We start from the raw sequence: 20,915 nt of genomic DNA on the forward strand, positions 1-20,915 counted from the left end.
CTTTAAGGAGAAGAGTGATCCTTGGACCTTTGCTAGGATGATGGCACTGGGCAAGGTGGACGTGGTAGGAGGAGGGGTCGGGAAAGGGAGACTGGCAATGGCCCCAAGGGCAACTGGAGAAGCCACGTGTTACATCTCTGGAGAGCAGCCTGGGGACCCAGCCTGGCAATGGTGGTGGTCAGATGGGGGTAGAGCGAACATGGGAGGGACACAGGGGAGTCCACCACAAGCTCTGTGTGTAGCTGGGGGAGGGGAAGAAAGAGGAGAAGCCTGTGCCAGATTTCCCTGCAAAGACTGCCAGCAGGAGTGGATGTGGCCACTGGGGCCCAGCCTCTGGCTGGCTTGCTCTGCAGACAGACTGAGAGAGGGCATCGCGGACACGCTTCGGTTCCAGCATGCCACGCCCGGACCCTCAGCCACTCAGTGGTCTTCCAGCAGTGGGGACACAGCAGGGAACTCAACAGCCAGGGTTTCCCTCCGGGGACTCCCATCCTGATGGGGGGTGACAGGTGATACACCATGAGCATATATATGGGAAAGCGTCAGAGGATGAACAGGGCTGTGAGGAGAAATGACCTTGAGCTAGGGGTCAGACAGTGACAGGGAAGGGTGGCCAGGGAGGCCCCTCTGAGGATCTTTGGGAGCCAACGAGCAGAGATGTTGGGAAGGGGCTTTCCAGCCTGACCCTGCCCTTTTCCTAAGCCAGTCCCACAATCCCCGGGGTCTACACTGGGCTTTTCCCTTTCCTTGACAAAACTCACCTGCCCTTGTACCAGATAGTGACGGTCTCCCCTCTGACGCAGGAGAGATGAAACACTAAAACCCACGCTCCTTCCTCCATCTGGAGCCCTATCACCCTCCTCCCGTAATAAACTACCTTCTGTTCATCCTGGGGATTGCCGCTCAAGTAACACCTCCTCAGAGAAGCCTTCCTTGAGTCCCAGGACTGAATCAGGCTGCCTTGCCTACCTACACTTCACCACCTCTCACTATTGCCACACTGCACTGACCATTACTTGTGTGACCAGCTGTGCGATTTCTGTCCCCAGCAGAGCAGAGGTGCCAAGGCGCAAGGACAGCATTGGTCTTGCCTGTCATGGTATCTCCAGTGCCCGACACAGTGACTGACATACCTGGGATGCACCATGAGTACGTGAGGGCCTGGCTTGGGAGCAGCTCCCAGGCACTGGCTGCTCCCCTAAGGCAAGGTCAAGGGTCTTTGCAGAAGCTTGAAGTAGCTAGCTGAAAGTTGGTTGTAAGGCTCTTCTGATCCCCCTAGAGCCTGTACGGGACCAGAAAGTGACAGGAGAGCAACAAATAGACACAGAGATGCTGGGTCTGGGCTCCGGACTTGGACCCAGGACATAGGCAGCCACCAAGGGGGCTGTGCAGAGGAAAGTCACCAGGCCCTGCCTTGGGAACTGTGTGCTGGGACAATGAAGCAGCCAGCACCCAGAAGGATGTCTGGCCCCCTGGTCTTCAGAATGGAAGGTGACTTTCCTCCTACCAAGATTCAGATTATGGCCCTTTCTTATTTCTCGATATAGGAAGGGATTCAGCTGCTGGGCAGGCTAAGAGAGAAAATTGCAAATGTTCATCCCAGGAGGAGAGACTGTCTTTCTCATTGGACAGATTTGTTTTTTTAAGCAACTACTGCTTTTAGGGCAGGATGTGGTTCCCTACCTCCAACTCTTCCCACACCCCCATTTCTTTTTTTTTTTTAAGATTTTATTTATTTATTTGACAGAGAGAGATCACAAGTAGGCAGAGAGGCAGGCAGAGAGAGAGAGAGACAGAGGAGGAAGCAGGCTCCCTGCTGAGCAGAGAGCCCCGACGCGGGACTCCATCCCAGGACCCTGAGATCACGACCTGAGCTGAAGGCAGCGGCTTAATCCACTGAGCCACCCAGGCGCCCCCACACCCCCATTTCTTTCCCCACCAGGGGGTCTCACCCGAGAGGCACACCTGGATAATTTGGCTCAGACCTGGTTCAGAAAAGGCCCCCCCAGGTATGCTCTTGACATTATTTGGTTTTGATTTTGAGGATTAACAAGGACTCTGCGGCCAGGCTGCCTGGGTTAGGATCCTGCCTCTACCACATGACCTAGGTCAAAGTACTTGATTTCTCTTGTTTTTCAGGTTCCTCATCTGTAAAATGGGAACGAGAGTGTATTTTAGTCACAGAAAGCCACAGATTGTATGATTCTGTTTAAAGGAAATGTCCGGGGGTGCCTGGGTGGCTCAGTTGGTAAGTGGCTCAGTTGGTAAGTTGATTTTGGCCCAAGTTGTGATTTCAGGGTAGTGATATTAAGCCCCACATCAGGCTCCACACTTAGTTTGGAGTCTGCTTGGGATTCTCTCCCTCTCCCTCTGCACCCCCCCCAAAATAAAGTAAAATAAAATAAGATAAGATAAAAATAAAACAAAACAAAGAAAAATAAAATAAAGGAAAATTAAGGAAGTGTCCACATTACATAAATCCATAGAGAGAAAAAGGAGTTTAGTGGTTGCCAGGGACTGTAGGAGGGGAAGAATGGGGAGTGACTGCTAATAGGTGCTGCTTTCTTTTACGGATGCTGAAAATGTTCCAAAATGGTGAAAATATTCTAAAATTTGATAACGTTTAAAGCCTTATTACTTATAAAGTGCTTAGAGTAGTGCCTGACACATAAAAAGTGATTTGTAACTTGTGGTTAAATAAAACTCACCTCCAAATAAAAACGTATACACTGATGAGTTTGGAAAAAATGTTTATAATAGGATCTTAAAGTGCTATCCCATTCCTGAATTTCATGATCTATTGTGTACTTTTTATAAATCCTGTAATTACCTTGCAGATAGCACGGTCATATTACATTATACATTATGTATATTAGAAAGGTTAATTTGTTAGATGTAAACTTAAGCATATATTTGAGCTTTCCTTCAGCATTTCTTATTTTGATTGATTGACTGATTTTAGTGTGCACTCGCCTAAAATGGGAGGTGGCTCAGAGCTCTGAAAGGCGGTTATGGCTGGTGAGCTGCCCTTGACTCAGACAGCTTTGGGCACAGGATCTAGAAGGCAAAGAAAGGTGAGGACTTCCCACAAAGGCATTTACAAGGATAGTCAGAGATGAGGCATGTGGCCTTTGTTGATTGGCAGAGAACTAGGAAGACTCCGACCTACAACCTGCATGGTCTCCTCATTTGCCTAAGGCTGGATTAAAGTAATCACAAAGGGGATTCAAGCCAGCGAGGGACAATGGCCCTAGAGAGGGCCCCCAACAGCAAGACCACTAGTGTGTGTAACAGGCGACTGTCGGGGAGCGAAACGGCCCTGATCAGTATCATTTGCCAGTTTCCATGGTGTAAATACTTACCCCATGGCTTATTTCAAGCTACAAACATGGTATCTCTGAAGTTGGAGTTGGGACGAGGTGTCCACGAGTATATTACTATATAGTACTTTTACTATACAACTATGTTATATGTAAATAAGCTCAAAGCATAGATAACAGTAAAATGTAGTAAAATAATGAGAACTGATAGCGGTCACTCTCCATTTCTTCCCACCATCCCTTGGCCCTAGGCAACCACTAACCTAGTTTCCATCCCCACTGATTTTCTTCTTCCGGATATTTCATAAAAATAGAGTTGTATAGTATATGACCTTTTATGACTGGCTTCTTTCGCTTAGCATTGTATTTTCAATTACATCCATGTAGTAGCTGTCTCAGTAGTTCCCTCCTTTATTTATTTATTTTTTTCAAGTAGGCTCCCCACCTAGCATGGAGCCCAACATGGGGCTTGAACTCATGATCTTGAGATCAGCACTTGAGCAGAGACCAAGAGTCGAACGCTTAACTGACTGAGCCACCCAGGTACCCTAGTACTTCTGTCCTTTATTGCTGAATAATATTCCATTATAAAGATATACCATATTCTGTTGGTCCATTCATCAGTTCACGGGCAGTAGGGTCGTTTCCACTTTTTGGCTATTGTGAATAGTGCTGCTGTGAACATTGATGAACAAGCTTTTTGTGAACATATGTCTTCAACTATATTAGATCTGTATCTAGAAGCATAACTATTGGATCATATGATAACTCGATGTTTAACATTTTGAGAAACTCTCAGACTATTTTTCAAAGCGGCTGTACCATTTTATAGTCCCATCAGCAATGTAGGGGGTTCCAATTTCTGTACATTCTCCCTAACACCTATGATTATCTGTCTTTCTGATGGGAGCCATCTAATGTGTGAAGTGGTGTTCATTTCCATTTCCCTGATGTCAAATGATTTTGAGCATCTTTTCATTTTTTTTTTTTAAGATTTTATTTATTTATTTGACAGACAGAGATCACAAGTAGGCAGAGAAGCAGGCAGAGAGAGAGGAGGAAGCAGGCTCCCTGCTGAGGAGAGAGCCCGATGCAGGGCTCGATCCCAGGACCCTGAGATCATGACCTGAGCCAAAGGCAGAGGTTTAACCCACTGAGCCACCTAGGCGCCCCTTCATTTCTTTTATTGTACATCTTGGGAACAATGTCTGTTTATATCCTTTGCCCATTTTTAATTGGATTTTCCCTCTTCTTATCATTGAATTTCAAGTGTTCTTTATATGTTTGAAATACAACGACATGCTTCACAAATACTTCCTCCTATTCTGAGAATTATCTTTTCACTTTTTTGATGGTGTTCTTTGACTCACAGAAGTTTTTAATTTTGGGGCACCTGGCTGGCTCAGTGGGTTAAAGCCTCTGCCTTTGGCTCAGGCCATGATCCCACAGTTCTGGGATCGAGCCCCACATTTGGCTCTCTGCTCAGTGGGAAGTCTGTTCTCCCCGCGCCGTCCCCCCCACACCCCCGCCGCCCAACCTGCCCTTGCCTGCCTCTCTGCCTACTTGTGATAGCTGTCTGTCAAATACATAAATAAAATCTTTTTTATAAAAGTTTTAATTTTGATGAAGCTCAATTTATCATTTTGTTGTTGTTGTTATTTGTGCTAGTGGAGTTCATAGCTATGAAACCATCGCCAAGAACATGAAGATTTATATTTATGTTTTCTTCTGAGAGTTTTATGGTTTTAGTTCTTCTATGTAGGTCTTTGATCCTTTTTGAGTTAATTTTTGTGTATGGCACGAGGAAGGGGTTTGTTTTCACGCTTTTCATATGGATTGCTTCAGTACCATTTGTTGAGAAACTAAGGAATTGTATTAGCACCCTTCTTGAATATAAATTGACAACAAATATTTAGGTTTATTCTCAGTTATATTATTTGCTCTGTATGTCTGTTCTTATGCCAATATCACATTATTTTGATTACTCTAGATTTGTGATCAGGAAGGGTGAGTCCTCCAATTTTGTTCTTTTTTTTTCCCCCCAAGATTGTAACTATTCTGGATCCCTTGAATTTCAATATGAATATTAAGATCAGCTTCTCAGTTTTGGCAAAGAAGCCAGCTGGCATTTGATAGGGATTGAATTGAATCTGCAGAACAACTGGGGAGTATTGCCTTCTTAATAATATTAAATCTTCTGACCCATGAACATGGGATATCTTCCATTTAGCCAGGCCTTCTTTATTGTCTTTCAATGAAACTTTAATTATTTACACATGGTTTCCTTTAGCTCCTTGAATATATTTGTAATAGCTGTTTATTTATTTTTCAATGGATTTTGCTAGGTTTTTAATTTATTTAGGTTCCCTCTATTTCCCTCTATTCCCTTTATTTATTTATTTATTTATTTATAAATCTATCTATTTATTTATAAATTTATTTATTTATTTATAAGTTTTGTTTTTTAAGTCCATCTTCTCAGCTTCTTCACGGTAAGTTTTTCCTTACTTTTTAAATCCTGTGTATGGTGCATTGTTTCCTGTTTCTTTTTGTGTCTTGCAATTTTAAGATTTTATTTATTTATTTGACAGACAGAAATAATAAGTAGGCAGAGAGACAGGCACAGAGAGGGGGGAGGCAGGCTCCCTGCTGAACAGAGAGCCCGATGTGGGGCTCAATCCCAGAACCCGGGGATCATGACCTGAGCCAAAGACAGATGCTTTAACCCGCTGAGCCACTAGGCACCCCAACTTGCAATTCTTTTTAAACTGGGCATTTAAAATCACATAATAGGGCAACTCTGGAAACAAGTATTCTCTAGTATCTCCCTTCCCCACAGCTGGGTTTTGTGGTTGCTGTTTGTAGTTGTTGCAACATCTGCAGCTGTCACCATTTCTTTGTATAGTGACTCTCCTGGACTAATTCTGTAAAGTCTGTATTTTTTATTATGTGTGGCCACTGAAGTCTCTGTTCAGCTAGCTAATGCTTAGTTGATGATTGTATGAAGGTTTTCTTAAATGCCTTGGATCACTATATCTCCTCAGTTTTGCTAAGGGTCTCTCTGTGTGTGTTAAGGCATGCCTTCTGTGCTCTGCAGCTTAACATTTTGCCCCAGCCTTCACAGCTTGCTTGCCCAGAGTCTCAAGATCAGCCAGGGATGGGTGATTTAGGGCTTCTCATGTCTTTCCTTGGCATATACACAGCCTTCCATGTGCACATAGCTTTCTAGATTTCTAAGAATATGTTGGGTTTTGCTTTTCAAAGTCCCCATTGATACTTCATTCCCTGATTTTTTCTTTTCCTTTTCTAAAAAAGATTTTATTTTATTTATTTGTCAGAAAGAGAAAGAGAGAGAGAGAGAACACAAGTGGTGGGGGGCGGGGGGGACAGGCAGAGGGAGGAGCTGGCTCCCCGCTGGGCAAGGAGCCTGATGAAGGGCTTGATCCCAGGATGCTGGGATGGAGCCTAATGAAGGGCTTGATCCCAGGATGCTGGGATCAAGACCTGAGTTGAAGGCAGTCACTTAATGGACTGAGCCACCCAGGCACCCTGAGGCTACTGTTTTTTTAAGGCTACCATGGTGGGGAGGCGGGGGGAGAAGAATGGGAATACAGCAAGTGAAAACACCACAAAACTCAAAGTTTTTACTGACATTCAGCCATTTTTCTTTATTAAATCCTCTTTGTGTTGTTGCAAACCTTTGGCTAACTTTTAGTTTTGAAGAAGTTGATTTTGACAATTTTTGCTGGTGTTCTCGTTGCTTTTCATCCTACAAGTGCTTTTCCTTTTTGCCTTTGTTTCTGTTGTTGTTGTTATTGTTGTTTTAAGATTTATTTATTTTAGAGAGGGGGAGGGGTAGAGGGAGAAGGAGAGAGAGCCCTCAAGCAGATTCCTTGCTGAGCATGGACTCTGACTTGAGGCTCAATCCCGGGACCCTAAAATCATGACCTGAGCTGAAACCAAGAGTCCACAGCATAAATGACTGAGCCAACCAGGTGCCCTATTGTCTTTGTTTTTAATGATTTATTTAATTGTAAAAGTACATAATTTAACTTTTAATAATGACTGTGTCTAACAACTAGCATGCAAAATTCCCAGAGATTTAACCGTTGGCTCTCATGAGCTGATACCAGCTGGTTTCTGTATACCACCGACAGAACTCTCATGTATGCACCCAGCTTAGCCCTGCATTTACGGTATCTACTGGGCACCAGACCCCCAGAGATGCCCGCTCACCCAGTACTAAACTGACTCCATATCCCTCAGCATCCAGCCCTCAGTACGAGCTTGCTGGCAGGACAAGAATGCCAGTAGCATTGCCCAAGTGATGGCTTGGCAAATTGGAAAAGGTGAACATAGGTAGAACAACCGTAGGAACACACTGCAAGCTACTGTTTCTCAGTTAAGGGATCTAATCCCAAATTGTGCCGAAGGCTGTTTTCTGATTCCTAGGTGAAACCGAACAAAGCAAACAAGTTTTCAATTGTTTTATACATTCTCTAACTGGAAATCTTTGAGAGAAGCACTGGCAAAAGTTGCCGGGGTGAGGTGGATGGTAGGGTAAATGTTTCCATTAGACGCCCTCTGAGGAATGTGTACCTTAACTCCTGGTCTGTGAAGTGAAAAAAAAAAAGTTTTGTTTTTTTTTTTTAAACTTTGGGTTTTGCTCAAATAGTAATGAAACCCGCTTTGGGATTGTGGTCTAACATGGTGCTGTTGGGGTGCACTTTAATTATGATTACTAACCACAAGGTTTATGAGGCAGGGCCTTGCTTGGGCCAACATGGCTGCCAACAAGTCCAGCTGTGACTCCTCCCAACACCCAGCATGAGCATTCCCTGGCTTCCTCAAACTCAAAGTCTAGAGCTTCCTCATAGAAGCAGAAGCACAACAGAGCGATTGCATCTCTTTTCTAGACCTTTGCCTACCTCCCCTATCCCAAACAGAGGTCAGCAGGCAGGGATGCTTTAAAGCAGTACCTCTTCACATTCCAGCTATTTGTTTATTTAGGTGTTTATTGGCTTGCCTTAATCATTCAACAAATATTCCCTGGGGCATGGTCTGTATGTCCAGGGCTGGCTTAGCACTGCCAAGAGCTGACATTTAGGATGGACATTTGAGGAGTTAAAAGAACTGGGCTCCCCTGTTGGCAGTATATAGAGCTTCATCTGATAAGATCCAAATCAGTTCCTCTCCTGCACAAACTGGTACAAGTACATTCTTCAGAAAAGCCCAGCATTTTCCCAACCTCTAGGCTTCTAAGTATTTTGTTACTTCTGCCTGGAGGTTTCTGTACGTTTTCAGCAGGACTATGGTCTCTCCTCACCTGTTGGCTGGACCTTGTCTCTTGGCAGGGAAAAGTTGGCAGCTGGGAGTGCCCAGCACCAGGACAGGGCACTATTCCTTTAGAAAACAACTACCGGAGTCAGGCTCTGTGCCAGCCCCTGGGGGACTCCCATTGACGTGGGCACAGTGCCTGTCCTCAGGGAGCTTACAGTCACAGGAACGATGAAATATGACGGCTGGGATAGCAGTCTGTCTAGGGACAGGGCGGGGCACTAGTCATTTCTCCGGGAGCTGGGCGGGGCCTTTTTAGGTGACGTCAGCATTTAGGTGACTCTTGACAGTGGATAGAGAGTGCCAGGTGGCCAAGAGAGGACAGGAAGGGCACTCTTGGCAAAGGGAACATCTTAAGCTCAGGAGCTGAGCCAGTGGGTGTGAGGGGCGAGCCATTACATTCTTGTTGAACTGAAATGAAAGCCCGGGTGTCTTTGATGGCCGGTAGGATGTATAGGTCAACCTAAGCAGAATGGCCTAAAACGGCTATGACAAAAAAGGCAGGAAACAAAAACAGGTCTATTTTTGCTCATTTTAAAATAATGAAAATATTCAGATGGATTCTGATGCTTTTTATTGCCTCCTTTATACTTCCCTGTATTTAAAAAATTGTAATTGTCGGCATTACCTGCTGCCCACGCACTCCTCCGTCTGCAGGGGGCGCACCGGCTGCCACCCTCCTTCTTTCAGGCTGATGGGCGGGGCCGCTCGGGCCGGTGTGGTACTGACCATTGGCTGGATGGGCCGTTCGTCACGGCGTCCCGCCCCTGCCCTACGTCACATGACGCAGCCCATCATGGCGGCCGGAGCGCGGCTACCCTGGCCCGCGGCTCCGCAGGGCTGCTGCCGTTGCTGCTTTTGAGAGGTGGCGGCGGCGGCGGCACAGGCGGGCGGGCGGGAAGGATGGTGTTTCTGTGGCCCGGGCGGCGGGTGCGGACCAGGAGTCAGGCTGAGGTTTGGCCGAAGCGACGTGTGCTCAGGAGCTGCCGGCGCGGGTGCTGCTGAGGCAGGCAGGACCGACTGACGGAGAGACCGACGGAAGGCGACCCGAGAGCCGGCCCCGGGGCCGCGCCGTGGGCGAGATGCCGGGGCCGCCGGCGTTGCTGCCGCTGCTCTTGCTCCTGGCAGTCGGCAGTGCCGGGGCCGCGCCACTTCCGCAAACAGGTGCAGGTGAGCCGGCCAGCTGCGGGGACGGGGCTGCGGGAATTCAGGCTGCGGGGCCACTGCGACGGGGGTGGCCGTGGAGGAGGCTGCGGGCCAGGTCCGGCGTCGGCGCCGAGGAATCGGAGAGACTGCCGTGGCGGGAGGCCCGGGGAAGCGCGCGATTAGGGAGGTTTCTGCCGCAGGGGCGTGGGGTGGGGGAGCGGGTAGCCTCTCCAGGGCCGAAGCGGGGGCGAGGCGATGCGGTTGGGGCTGGGGAGGGCGGCAAGCGGGCTGCCGATCGACCCCTCCCGGGGTAGGCTGCGGTACCAGCTCTGAACCTGTTGCCCGAAGGTTCTCAGCCTACATCCCTTTCTGGCAGTTCTGCTTCCCTTTCAGATGTCACCTGCCTCCTGTGCGTTTCTCACATCTTATAATAAGAACCGTTTCTTAGCCCTAATCCCACTTAAATGCAAATGACTTGGTGAGAGGTGCGGAGTTTCCTTCGCTCCCTGCAACTTGTTCTGAAGTTGTAAATTGATTTTAGATGCTGTGCTTTTTATTCGGATTGAATTTCTGGGGGTGAGAAGGAAACAACTCTGTAAATATTTCTATTTTAGGAAGCCAGTGATTAGAGTAGCAGCCTTTGAATAACTATTGACAGAATGACCCAAGGGTGATTGAAGTTTCTATTTTAGCTACGTCAGGGTGTGATTTTCTTTTTTTTCCTCCCCATTTTCTCAACATCGTTTTTAGTTGTGTTTTTTTTTTTCCCCAGATAAAACTTGACCCCAGGAAAGTGTCCCAAGTTTGTTTTGTTTGTTTGTTAGTTTTTGTTTTTTCCTTAAAGGAAAAAAAATCTGGGGTAAGATCTAGTGTTTATCTTTAAGGAGAGACCGAAACTTCGTAGGTTCGTGAAATTTTAGTATTGGAAGAGGCCTTAAAGAAAATTGAGTTGGATATTTTTGTTTTGCAGTTGAAGATGCTGAGGCCCTGGGGGTCAAATGACCTAGCCAAGGTGACACAGCTAAATTGTCGGCCGAGCCACATCTAATACCCAGGTCTTGGATTCCCCAAGTTGTGTGATATTTCCATTTCCCCACTTCAAGCCTTGTAAATGTTTAGGCATATTCCTGAGGTTAAGAGTTATTTTTAAATGATGTTCACTGGGTACACAATGTGGAAGTTACCTTCCCCAGTAAAGACAAACACATCTACGATGAAAGTTATGTATAATTGTTTCCAGAGCTACACCCGGTTATGTCATTGAGTGTCCTTTAGTTGAGTATTAACTGTTACCATTGTACCATGTAATATATCGCTAAATTTTTGCCACTGCCTTAGATCAAATATTTGTTCGGTGAATTCTGTTTTCTGATCTGATAGATAAGAAAAATAAATCTTATTCGAAGTGTATGTTGCTCAGGTAAGAGTCACAGAACATATCTGGGAAGTTATAAAATGCCAAATAGAAAGATGTTGATGTTGATATTGAAAGAAACCGATGGTGAAATTGAAAATTAGCACTAGAGTAGGATAGTGGACAGAGAGTATTTCGTGAGAGGGATTCAAGAAGTTTCCAGATGAGTTTGCACTTAAATTTTTATATTTTTTGAAAGACAGGTTCTATGTGAGTGTCTGCCTATAAACCTCTTAACAGGACTTTTATTCCATTCTTCCACTCTACTGTGGAGGTGTGAATCATAAAATCTGAGGTTTTTTGGGAGCGTTGTAAAACAAAACGACCAGGAAAATTAATCTATAAGTAGAAATACCAGATTTTGACATAAACAAAGCATAAATATTTGCTGACTTGTAGCAGCTTTTGCAGATTTTCCCTTCATATTCTGTTGATCAGAAGGTATATGATTAGACATATGGCATACGAATGACAGTTTCCTAAGGTTAAATTCTGTGGGAAAGATGCATAATCATACATAGGTTTGGGGGTTTGTATTTCCATCCAAAAGAGATTATTAATCCCGGTAACAGAGCTGGATTCTTGATGAAGATGTATTAGGCCAAGAAGAATAAAGAAACCTTTGAGCTAATCATGGGAAGTGATCTCACTGGTTAAGAAAGACGAATCCCTCTTGAACATATATGCTAGATAAAAGAGCAGTTAAGTGTTAAAAGCATAGTAATTCTCAAGCCTTTGATTATCTGGGGGGACTGGCCATTTTCATACTAAGGATAGAGCCATCGCATAGTATTGTTTGTCTCCTTAGCATTTTTCTTTCTCCTTGAATTTCAAACTGGTTAATAATGCCTTGAAGAAAGCATGGCATATCAAAAATAGGTTGGGAAAAATGGTTGAATTTAACCTTTGTATGCAGAAAGAAATGAGTCAGTTAGCTAAAATTAAGCCAAAATTCATTTCTAGGTTTGGAAGTTGAAAAGGATATTTACCCGTTCAGTCATAATTAAGCTTTGTAAGTTATGTGGATTGCCTTTGCCCATCAGGCAAAAAGGCATTTCATTTGTTTGTTTTTAAGTTTTTATTACAGTGTTATATTAGTTTCAGGTGTACGAGGAAGACATTTCTTGCTTGAACTTTATTTTGGGCATCTCTTTATTGCTCTGGAAGTTGCTTACACCCTCTTTGGGGGCCTCTTCCTGAGAATGTCTATTTCTGCAAGGGCCCTTGTTAGGCAAATGGAGATCCCCTTGGTCCTCACTAGGAAGCTTCCATAAAGGGAGAGAGTCCACTGTTTTCACACATAGTGAAATTACCAAACTAAGGTTAGAGTTGAGAAATTCTTTTCTCCTGGTCATAGTTATCAGATCATTCTTCTCCTAGAAAACATTTATGTACCTATTGTAAGATTCTTGGGATTCACATCGTAAAGATCTTCTGTTTGTATTTGTGAAGGCATTTTTCTAAGTCCGCAGTTTGTTATTAATATTAGGATAGTGGTTAGACGAGGAAACCCACTTCTATTGTTCTGTGGCATATTAGGTCACTGAGTACAGAGGAAGCTTTTAGCAGTTCCAGATAAAGGAGCTCACGGAAGTCTGTGAAGCCGGTGGGACTCAGCTACTTATTAAACAGCGGCTTGTGAAACCGGGGCTCTCATTTTAGATTAAACAAACAGACTTGGATCTTGAAAAAAATTCTGCAGTAAAGGAAGTGCTTTCTAAAAGTGTGAATTTTTGTGTTTATTTCAATAGCTTCTGAGAAATAAAAATGATTTTCAACAGGATTTCAATGCAGATATTTTCAGGATTTATGGCTGTAGGTCTTGAGATTTGATTTCGGTTGGGAGTGTTGTAGTTGCTCAGTTGGTGGTATTTTGGGGTTAACTAAATATGCTCATTTGCACAGGAATTAGGAAGTCTGTCCAACAGTTTTGTAGCTGATCAGCATTGAAGTTATCAAATCCCTACAGTTTGGCTGATATCAACGTGTTGACTGTTCATGCAATTCGCTTGAAATTTAGGGAGTCCTCAGGCCTGCTGTGTCACTTAGATAGCAGCTGTAACACGTCACAAAAAAGACTTGTAATGTAAATGGAATGTAAAATGTAAAAATGTAAAATGAAATGTAAAATGTAAAAGAACCGTAAGGGCTTCTGCAACAAATGAGTCTTCAAAAGAGTCCTTGTAGGTGGACATATTAAGTCAACCTTTGAGTCCTGTTAAGAGTGAAAGTCATGAACCAATCATAAGAAGAGCGGATGTTGTGGAAGGACAGAGCTTGGACTTTGGAGTTGGTCTGGATGGGAGGCCTTCCCTTGCCACCTCAATAGTGTTGAGACCTTGGGCCAGTTCCTTGACCTACCAAGCTTCTCAGAACTCAACTCAGAAAACGGATAATGATATTTACCCTAATAGTTGTGGGAGGTCACGTCATGGTGGTGTGCCTTGCCTGCTACATTAGGCTTCTTCATTGCTTCAGATTTCCTTGTAAAATTGAGGGGTTACCATGGAATCAACCAATGGTGAGTGGTATGGTTCAGAGAATGAACTCCAAGTGGTAGCTGCTTATCATGGCATGCCTAGAGTTTACTGGATTTAAAAACCTTTGTTACTTAAAATAACTTGTATGATGGGTAAAAAAGAGATCTTTCACAGAGAAATCTGGCTTATTTAAGGATAATACATAGGCTGGTATTGTTACTTCTCGAAACTCATAATGTTGGGGAATTGTGCTAGAAATTTTTAGGATGATCTGGATTAGTCCACTTTTATGTAATAAACCTGTTTCCAAATGTCAAGTTTATTAAAGCTCTTGCATGTGAACAGTTTCTGGTTTTAGTGTACCTAAAGGAACCATGAGCAATGCAGGTCTAGCTGACCCCAAACAAAATGTAAATTTGAATGAAGCATCCCTGAAAACAGCCTGCTAAGCTGGGCCCTTAGAAGGTGTCATTTGGAGAGATGACTGTAACTGAGTTTCTTCCTCCCTCTCTTTTAAAAAGTCATGTGTTTTTGTAGTCTTCTGTGTCTTACTTTTCTTAAAAGGTCTATTTATCTTATTTTATTATCTTTTTAAAGCTTATTTAAGTAATCACCACCCTCAACATGAGTTGATACCATGTTGAGTCGATGAGTTGAGTTGATACCAACATGAGTTGATACCAATATCAAGAGCCACATGCTCCCCCGTCTAAGCCAGCCAGGCTTTCCTTAAGAGGTTTATTTATTACTCAGGCACGAGGAAGAGGAGAAGTTGTACAAATGACCCTGGTCTAAAACACTCCTGTCTAGGGTTGTTTTTAGTTTCAGTTCTCAACTTTTCTGTAAATCATCAGGTGAAGACCCCGTAAGAAAAAAATGGAGGAAATATGGTAAAATCGGTGTGTCAGAGCAAAATATTGGAGTGAAGTATTTTTAAATTGTTAGCAAGTGACTAATTTGGAACCGTGCCTTGGCATTACAGTTATTTGCCGCAAAGAACAGGCATATCAGAAAAATAACCTCAGTGTTTAAAAAAAGGTATTTTTCTCCCCTCAAAGGTTAGCACAATGCAGAGATTCCAAATTTCATTTAACTTTATTGTGAGTCAAATGGGAAAAATAAAGATGGTTGATACTAGATGCCTCAGGTGCCCCAAACCACAGCATGGGGAGTACCTCTCATTCTCTATGGCCCATCTCGGTCTAAGCCAGTGCACAGCCCCTGTACTCTTCTGCCCTCCTGGGGCTTGCAGGGATAGTGGTGGCACAGCTTTTATTTTGAACAGTTTGGCAGATTTTGCATTTTACTGTATAACGTGTCTTTTTAAAAGGCCTAAATTACTATCGAGTCAGATAGGTGCGCCAAGACCCATGTGCCATGGCTAGAGTAGCCCCTGGCCTCTGGCATCGGACCCCAGTTTGGGAAGCCTTAGTCAGGAAAAGTGAGTGCAACCAGATTTCCGCCGTAGGGCATCTGTGGTCCCTGCCTCCAATGTCCACCTTTCGTGGCAATTCAAGAGCAAAGTTAATCTGCTTCTCATTTGTAAATTATTCCCAGCTCTCCTTACATTCTTTTTGTTGTTTGGCTCTTCCAGCACCTCTCTGCTGTTGTCTTTTTCTTTCTGGTCTTTTCTTTTCAGCCCTTTGCTGCCCCAGTCTCCCTACCAAGACCTTTCTTCTTGCCCAGATCCTAGAGATTGCCTGCTGCAATGAACTCCTACCAGAGTGTTCACTGGTGGAACAAGATGTTCTGTTGTGTGCGGGATGAAAACATTGGAGCTTCAGTTTTTATTTACTTTCATTTCATTCTTTAAAAATTTTGACTTATGTGACTTTTTAAGGTACAGAATATATTGGTACACTAACATATTTTTAATGCTCTGTAAATCGGTGTGCATGAAATGAAAGGAATGTGAAGAAAATTTACTGATGAGCTTTGATCAAAAAAAGTTTGGATCGGCTGTACCAGTCCACCATTTGCATTTAGCAAATGACACTCATTTCTTTAAGCCTTGTCTCTTGACCCGGACTGCAAGGACTGTGTCCTGTCTCCTCGGTGTTTCTGGTGTTTGCCTGGTATCTCACGGGATGTGGATGCTTAGCAGTTTGTGGGTGAGGATGGGGCTGGAGACCGAAGTTCACAGACCAGTCAGTCCTCTGGAGAGTGTGTGAACTAGAAGGAGGGGATGTGCGCTTACAGCCTCTCATTCTCCTGCAGACTTTGCTCTTCATCCATCCACAGCCCACTGCCTGGAATGAGGCCATTTGTAGTTGTCTTATTTTTAAATAATAAACCTCTTTCAGAACAATTTTAGATTTAGAGAAAAGTTGCAAAGACAGTACAAAGAGTTCCTGCATATCCTTTGCCCAGTTTTCCCTCTTAACGTCTTTCATTTGTATGATAAGGAGCCAATACGAATACGTGATATTTTTCTTTTTTTTAAGATTTTATTTATTTATTTATTTGACAGAGAGAGAGAGAGAGAGATATCACAAGAAGGCAGAGAGGCAGGTGGGGGAGGGGTGGTGGGAGGGAAGCAGGATCACTGCTAAACAGAGAGCCCGATGTGGGGCTCGATCCCAGGACCTTGAGATCATGACCTTACTCTAAGGCAGAGGCTTAACCCACTGAACCACCCAGGCGCCCCCGAATATGTGATTATTAACTGAAGTCCATACTTCATATTTCTTCAGTGTTTCCCTAGTGTCCTTTTCTGTCCCAGGATACCACATTACGTCTAGGTGTCAACGTCTTCTTCGGCTCCTTTGCCATATTCCTCTCTTTTGATGATCTTGACTGTTCTTGAGGAGTTTGATGTTTTTCTCATTATTAGGCTGGGGTGACATGTTTTTGGGAGGAAGCCCACAGAGATAAAGTGCCGTTCTAATCACATCGTGTCAAGAGTACATGCTTTCAACAGACTGGTCATGTGATCACCTGACTGTGATCACCGTTTGTCAGCTTTCTCTGTGGTGAAGTTTCTTTTCCTTCCCTTCTCCATGGTGCACATTTGAGGGGCGGTGAGTTAGGCTCCACCTCCTGGACAAGTACCTACACACGTTATCTGGAATTCTCCAGTATGGGAGATTCAACTTTCTTCCCCATTAATTTTCTTACTCAATTATTTATATCAGAGTTGATATCGATTTTACATTTGGGGTTATAATCCAATACCAGGTTATTTATTTTGCTGCTTAAATTGTGCCAGCTTTGGCCATCGGGAGCTCCTTCAGTTGGCTCTGGTATCACCACCTCCACTTTTTTTTTTTAAAGCAGTTTCTTACTTTCTGGCACTGAAGAAGCTGTAGGCTCATCTTATATCTCTTCCTGTCCAGCCGTAGCATTAGCCGTATCTTCAGGCTGGTACCTTTTTTTGGAGAATGATATTAGAAACAAGATCTGGGTCCTGGATTTGCTTGCTGCTGCTGGGGCATGCGTAATGTTTTTTTTTGTTTGTTTGTTTGTTTGTTTTGTTTTTTGGTTTTTTGTTTGTTTTTTAAAATATTTTATTTATTTATTTGACAGATCACCAGCAGGCAGAGAGGCAGGCAGAGAGAGAGAGAGGAGGAAGCAGGCTCCCCACTGAGCAGAGAGCCCGATGCGGGGCTCGATCCCAGGACCCGGAGATCATGACCTGAGCCAAAGGCAGAGGCTTTAACCCACTGAGCCACCCAAGCACCCCTGAGTAGTGGGGTTTTGATCCTCTCCTTCCTATAGCTAATCCTATGTGTTGGGAAGAAGAGAGAAAGAGATTTTGGAAGGACGAAGGACCTCTTAGGAACAAATGACTTGGAAGGGCCCTGCCCATGGGTTCTTCCTGTCCCTTGACCACCGATTAACCAACCGTCAGCATTACCTTAAGCACTCTACATCCCATGTTTGTGATATAATGTTATTGGCAGGATGTTATTTTTATTTTTAGAGCAATAGATATTTGAAAGATAGATGTGATTTACTGTCTCAAAAAGCAGCCTAATCTCTGAGCGAATTATTTTAGCATGGGTCTGTCAGCTTTGGCAATTGTTGGAAAGGATTGTAAGTAACTCCTTTAATTGGTAACTTTTTAATTGGTAAAAGTTTACAAGGAGCTGTAGACTTGTTTTGATCTGTTTGCAGAGTTTTTCATTTTTTTTTCACTTTTTGTTCTGGATAATTTCAAACATATTCAAAATTAGAGTAAATAATATAGTGGATCTTCAGGTACCCATAACCCAGCATCAACAATTTTTATTTGTGGTGAATCTTGTTCACCTGTATGCTTCCTACTAGCTTGGCCTCCCCCTTGCTTTGATGTAAATGCCACGATACCCGATGAGCTGAAAGTGTTTCAGGAAAAAGTGAAGATATTTTTTTTATAAGGCAGGACTTGCATGAGGATCATCATGGCATTTGTAGAAATGCAGATTTCTTTTTTTTAAAGATTATATTTATTCTTTTGACAGACAGAAATCACAAGCAGGCAGAGGCAGGCAGAGAGGAGGAAGCAGACTCCCTGCCGAGCAGAGAGCCCGATGCGGGGCTCGATCCCAGGATTCTGGGATCATGACCTGAGCCGAAGGCAGAGGCTTTAACCCACTGAACCACCCAGGTGCCCCAGAAATGCAGATTTTTTTTTTTTTTTTAAGATTTTATGTATTTATTTGACAGAGAGAAATCACAAGTAGATGGAGAGGCAGGCAGGGAGAGAGGGAAGCAGGCTCCCTGCTGAGCAGAGAGCCCGATGCGGGACTCGATCCCAGGACCCTGAGATCATGACCTGAGCCGAAGGCAGGGGCTTAACCCACTGAGCCACCCAGGCGCCCAGAAATGCAGATTTTTGAATGGCAAACAAATCAACGGTATCAGAATTCTGGAGGTTGGCCTGGAAATCTGCATTTGTAGTACTTTCTTTTTGTGGTGATTTCTCTGCCCTCACAACATAAATATTTCATCTTGTACTAGAGATAAGATAAAATCAGTTATTTGATGGAAATCCTTTGGCTTGGGTAACTAGTGAGACTCAAGGGAGGAAGAACAATTTAGATTTTAAAAATTAATGTCAACATCTACCTTCTGGAGAGACTTCTGCTCCTGACCATGGTATGTGAATATCATTCTGAGGAATCTTCCTGTGAAAAGTAGGTATGTGATAACTGCAAAGCAATTTAAACACTGCAGGGCAGAACAGTTACAGCTTTAAATGCCCTCCCTCCTTTTTTAAAAATTTCAGCCCCTTCTCTGGAGGTCAGTATGAATAATGACCTTTATGTTTTATAAATACCCTGTATAAATAATCGGTAGAAACTGCGAGCTGGTAGCCTGACGGTCAAATGCCAGGGCTGTGAGCTGAGAGCCTCGTGGTCTCAGCCCCGGACTGACCAGGGTTTTGCCTGCTGGAGCTTAGCTCAGCAAGGAAATTAAGCTAGAGCAGGCGTAACTCAGGGACATTCCTGATTCCCCAGGTGAGATGTGCGCATGAGAGTGTGAGAGCCAGCCCTGGATTCGTGACCTGCTCAGTAACTTTCGGGGTTGTTTCTTTCTGGGAGAATATCGTGTCATTAACGTCTTGCTTTCAAAAAGTTTATTTTTCTTTTTTCTTTCTTTTTTTTTTTTTAAGGTTTTGTTTATTTATTTATTTGACAGGCAGAGATCACAAGTAGGCAGAGAGGCAGGCGCAGAGAGAGAGAGAGTGAGCAGAGAACCTGATAAGGGACTCGATCTCAGGACCCCGAGATCATGACCTGAGCCGAAGGCAGCGGCTTAACCCCCTGAGCCCCCCAGGTGCCCTCAAAAAATTTATTTTTCTAAGCTAGTTTATTTTAGACTAGCCTGGGATTTGCAACCCATTTTGTATCTTACTTTCTTTCCTTTCCTTTTTTTTTTTTTTTTTTAAGATTTTATTTACTTATTTGAAAGAGAGAGAGCACAAGCAGAGGGAGAAGAAGAAGCAGGCTCCCCACTGAGTAGGGAGCCAAGGATGAGGACCTAATCCTAGTACCCTGGGACCATGACCTGAGCTGAAGGCAGGTGTTTAACCGACTGAGCCATCCAGATGCCCCTGTTTCATATTTTCAACAAGCTCCTTTTTTTTTTAGCCAGTTGATACATTTGCTGTGTATGTATTGGTATGTACAAAATAGCCTTATGATGAGCTAAAGAAAGTACACAATTTAATCTCTGAAATTGCTACATTGTAATGATAGTATAATAAATCCAGTTTGATTAAGAACACATCCTGGGCTCACATACTAGTACAGATATTTCAGGACTGTTGTTTTTGGCAACATGTGTATGCCTTGGGTGGGAGAAAAATAACTGAGTTACAACCATCTATGATAGTGATTTTTGAGAGGGAAGTTGCTTTTATCCAAAGTGAAAACACTATTATTTAATATTTTAAAAGCTTACGGTTTTTTTTTTCCCCTCCTTGAGGCCCATGTTCAAAGTCCGTCCCAAGAATGTCTTTTTGCCTTGTTTGTTCTACTGCCCAGGAGACTCGAGTTTGACATGATGACATCACAACCTTTAATTATAGGAAGTAAATCTCTAAGGCGTCTTAGATTTAGAAGGTTGAGGAGGATGAGTGTGCAATCATTTTGCACATTTGTAGTAGCTCCTTTAACCAGTTAGTAATTGTGAAATTGTGTAGTTTCAGCTTTTTTTTAAATTGCGAAACCAGACCCTTGTGGTCTATTGGTGGCCTCTCAGATGAGCTGCTGAATTTTCAGTTGAAAGTATTTTTCACATTACTGTTTCTTCCCCAAACCCCCGATAAATTCAGCCTGTGCTCCTTCCACAGGGGGGAAAAAAAATCCTCTTCCTGGTTCCACCTGGCAGTGTGCCTGTGTAGGATGGTTCTCTCTGTCAGAAGCAATGGTTACTTTCCAAGGATCCGGCCTGCCAGTCACAGCGCAGAGCCCCACTTGACTCTGACTTCAGACTATTATTAAAAGGCAACACCAGGACACTGATTGCTAGTAAGGCACAGAAAAATAACAAACTTACCAAAATAGTCCCCTGGGAGTGCTCTACCGGAGGCCTGGGGCCCGGGTGCACTCCAGAAATCTGTTGTTTATCTTCATTTTCTTTAAGAAAAAGAAAATTAACTTTACTAAAAGATCTGATTTCTGGTATTAACCATACAGGTACTTGTAGACTCATAAAATTTTGGAATTATGAATCCTTGTATAGAAGATTTTAAAGCTGATGTGCCAGTTTACAGGTGAAGGCCCTGAGGCC

At 43.7% G+C, this 20,915-nt stretch overlaps 1 protein-coding gene across 1 annotated transcript in view; it reads left to right on the forward strand.

The window, feature by feature from the left end:
* The first annotated feature begins 9,619 nt into the window (after positions 1-9,619).
* LMTK2 (lemur tyrosine kinase 2) overlaps positions 9,620-20,915 on the forward strand; it is an 83,022-nt gene continuing 71,726 nt past the window's right edge. Inside the window, exon 1 of the mRNA XM_044233948.1 lies at positions 9,620-9,827. Coding sequence (XP_044089883.1) covers positions 9,740-9,827 — 88 coding nt within the window. The 5' untranslated portion in view covers positions 9,620-9,739. The remainder of the gene's footprint in view (positions 9,828-20,915) is intronic.

The sequence above is a fragment of the Neovison vison genome, chromosome 14 (assembly GCF_020171115.1).
Source record: "Neovison vison isolate M4711 chromosome 14, ASM_NN_V1, whole genome shotgun sequence".
Taxonomy (NCBI): domain Eukaryota; kingdom Metazoa; phylum Chordata; class Mammalia; order Carnivora; family Mustelidae; genus Neogale; species Neogale vison.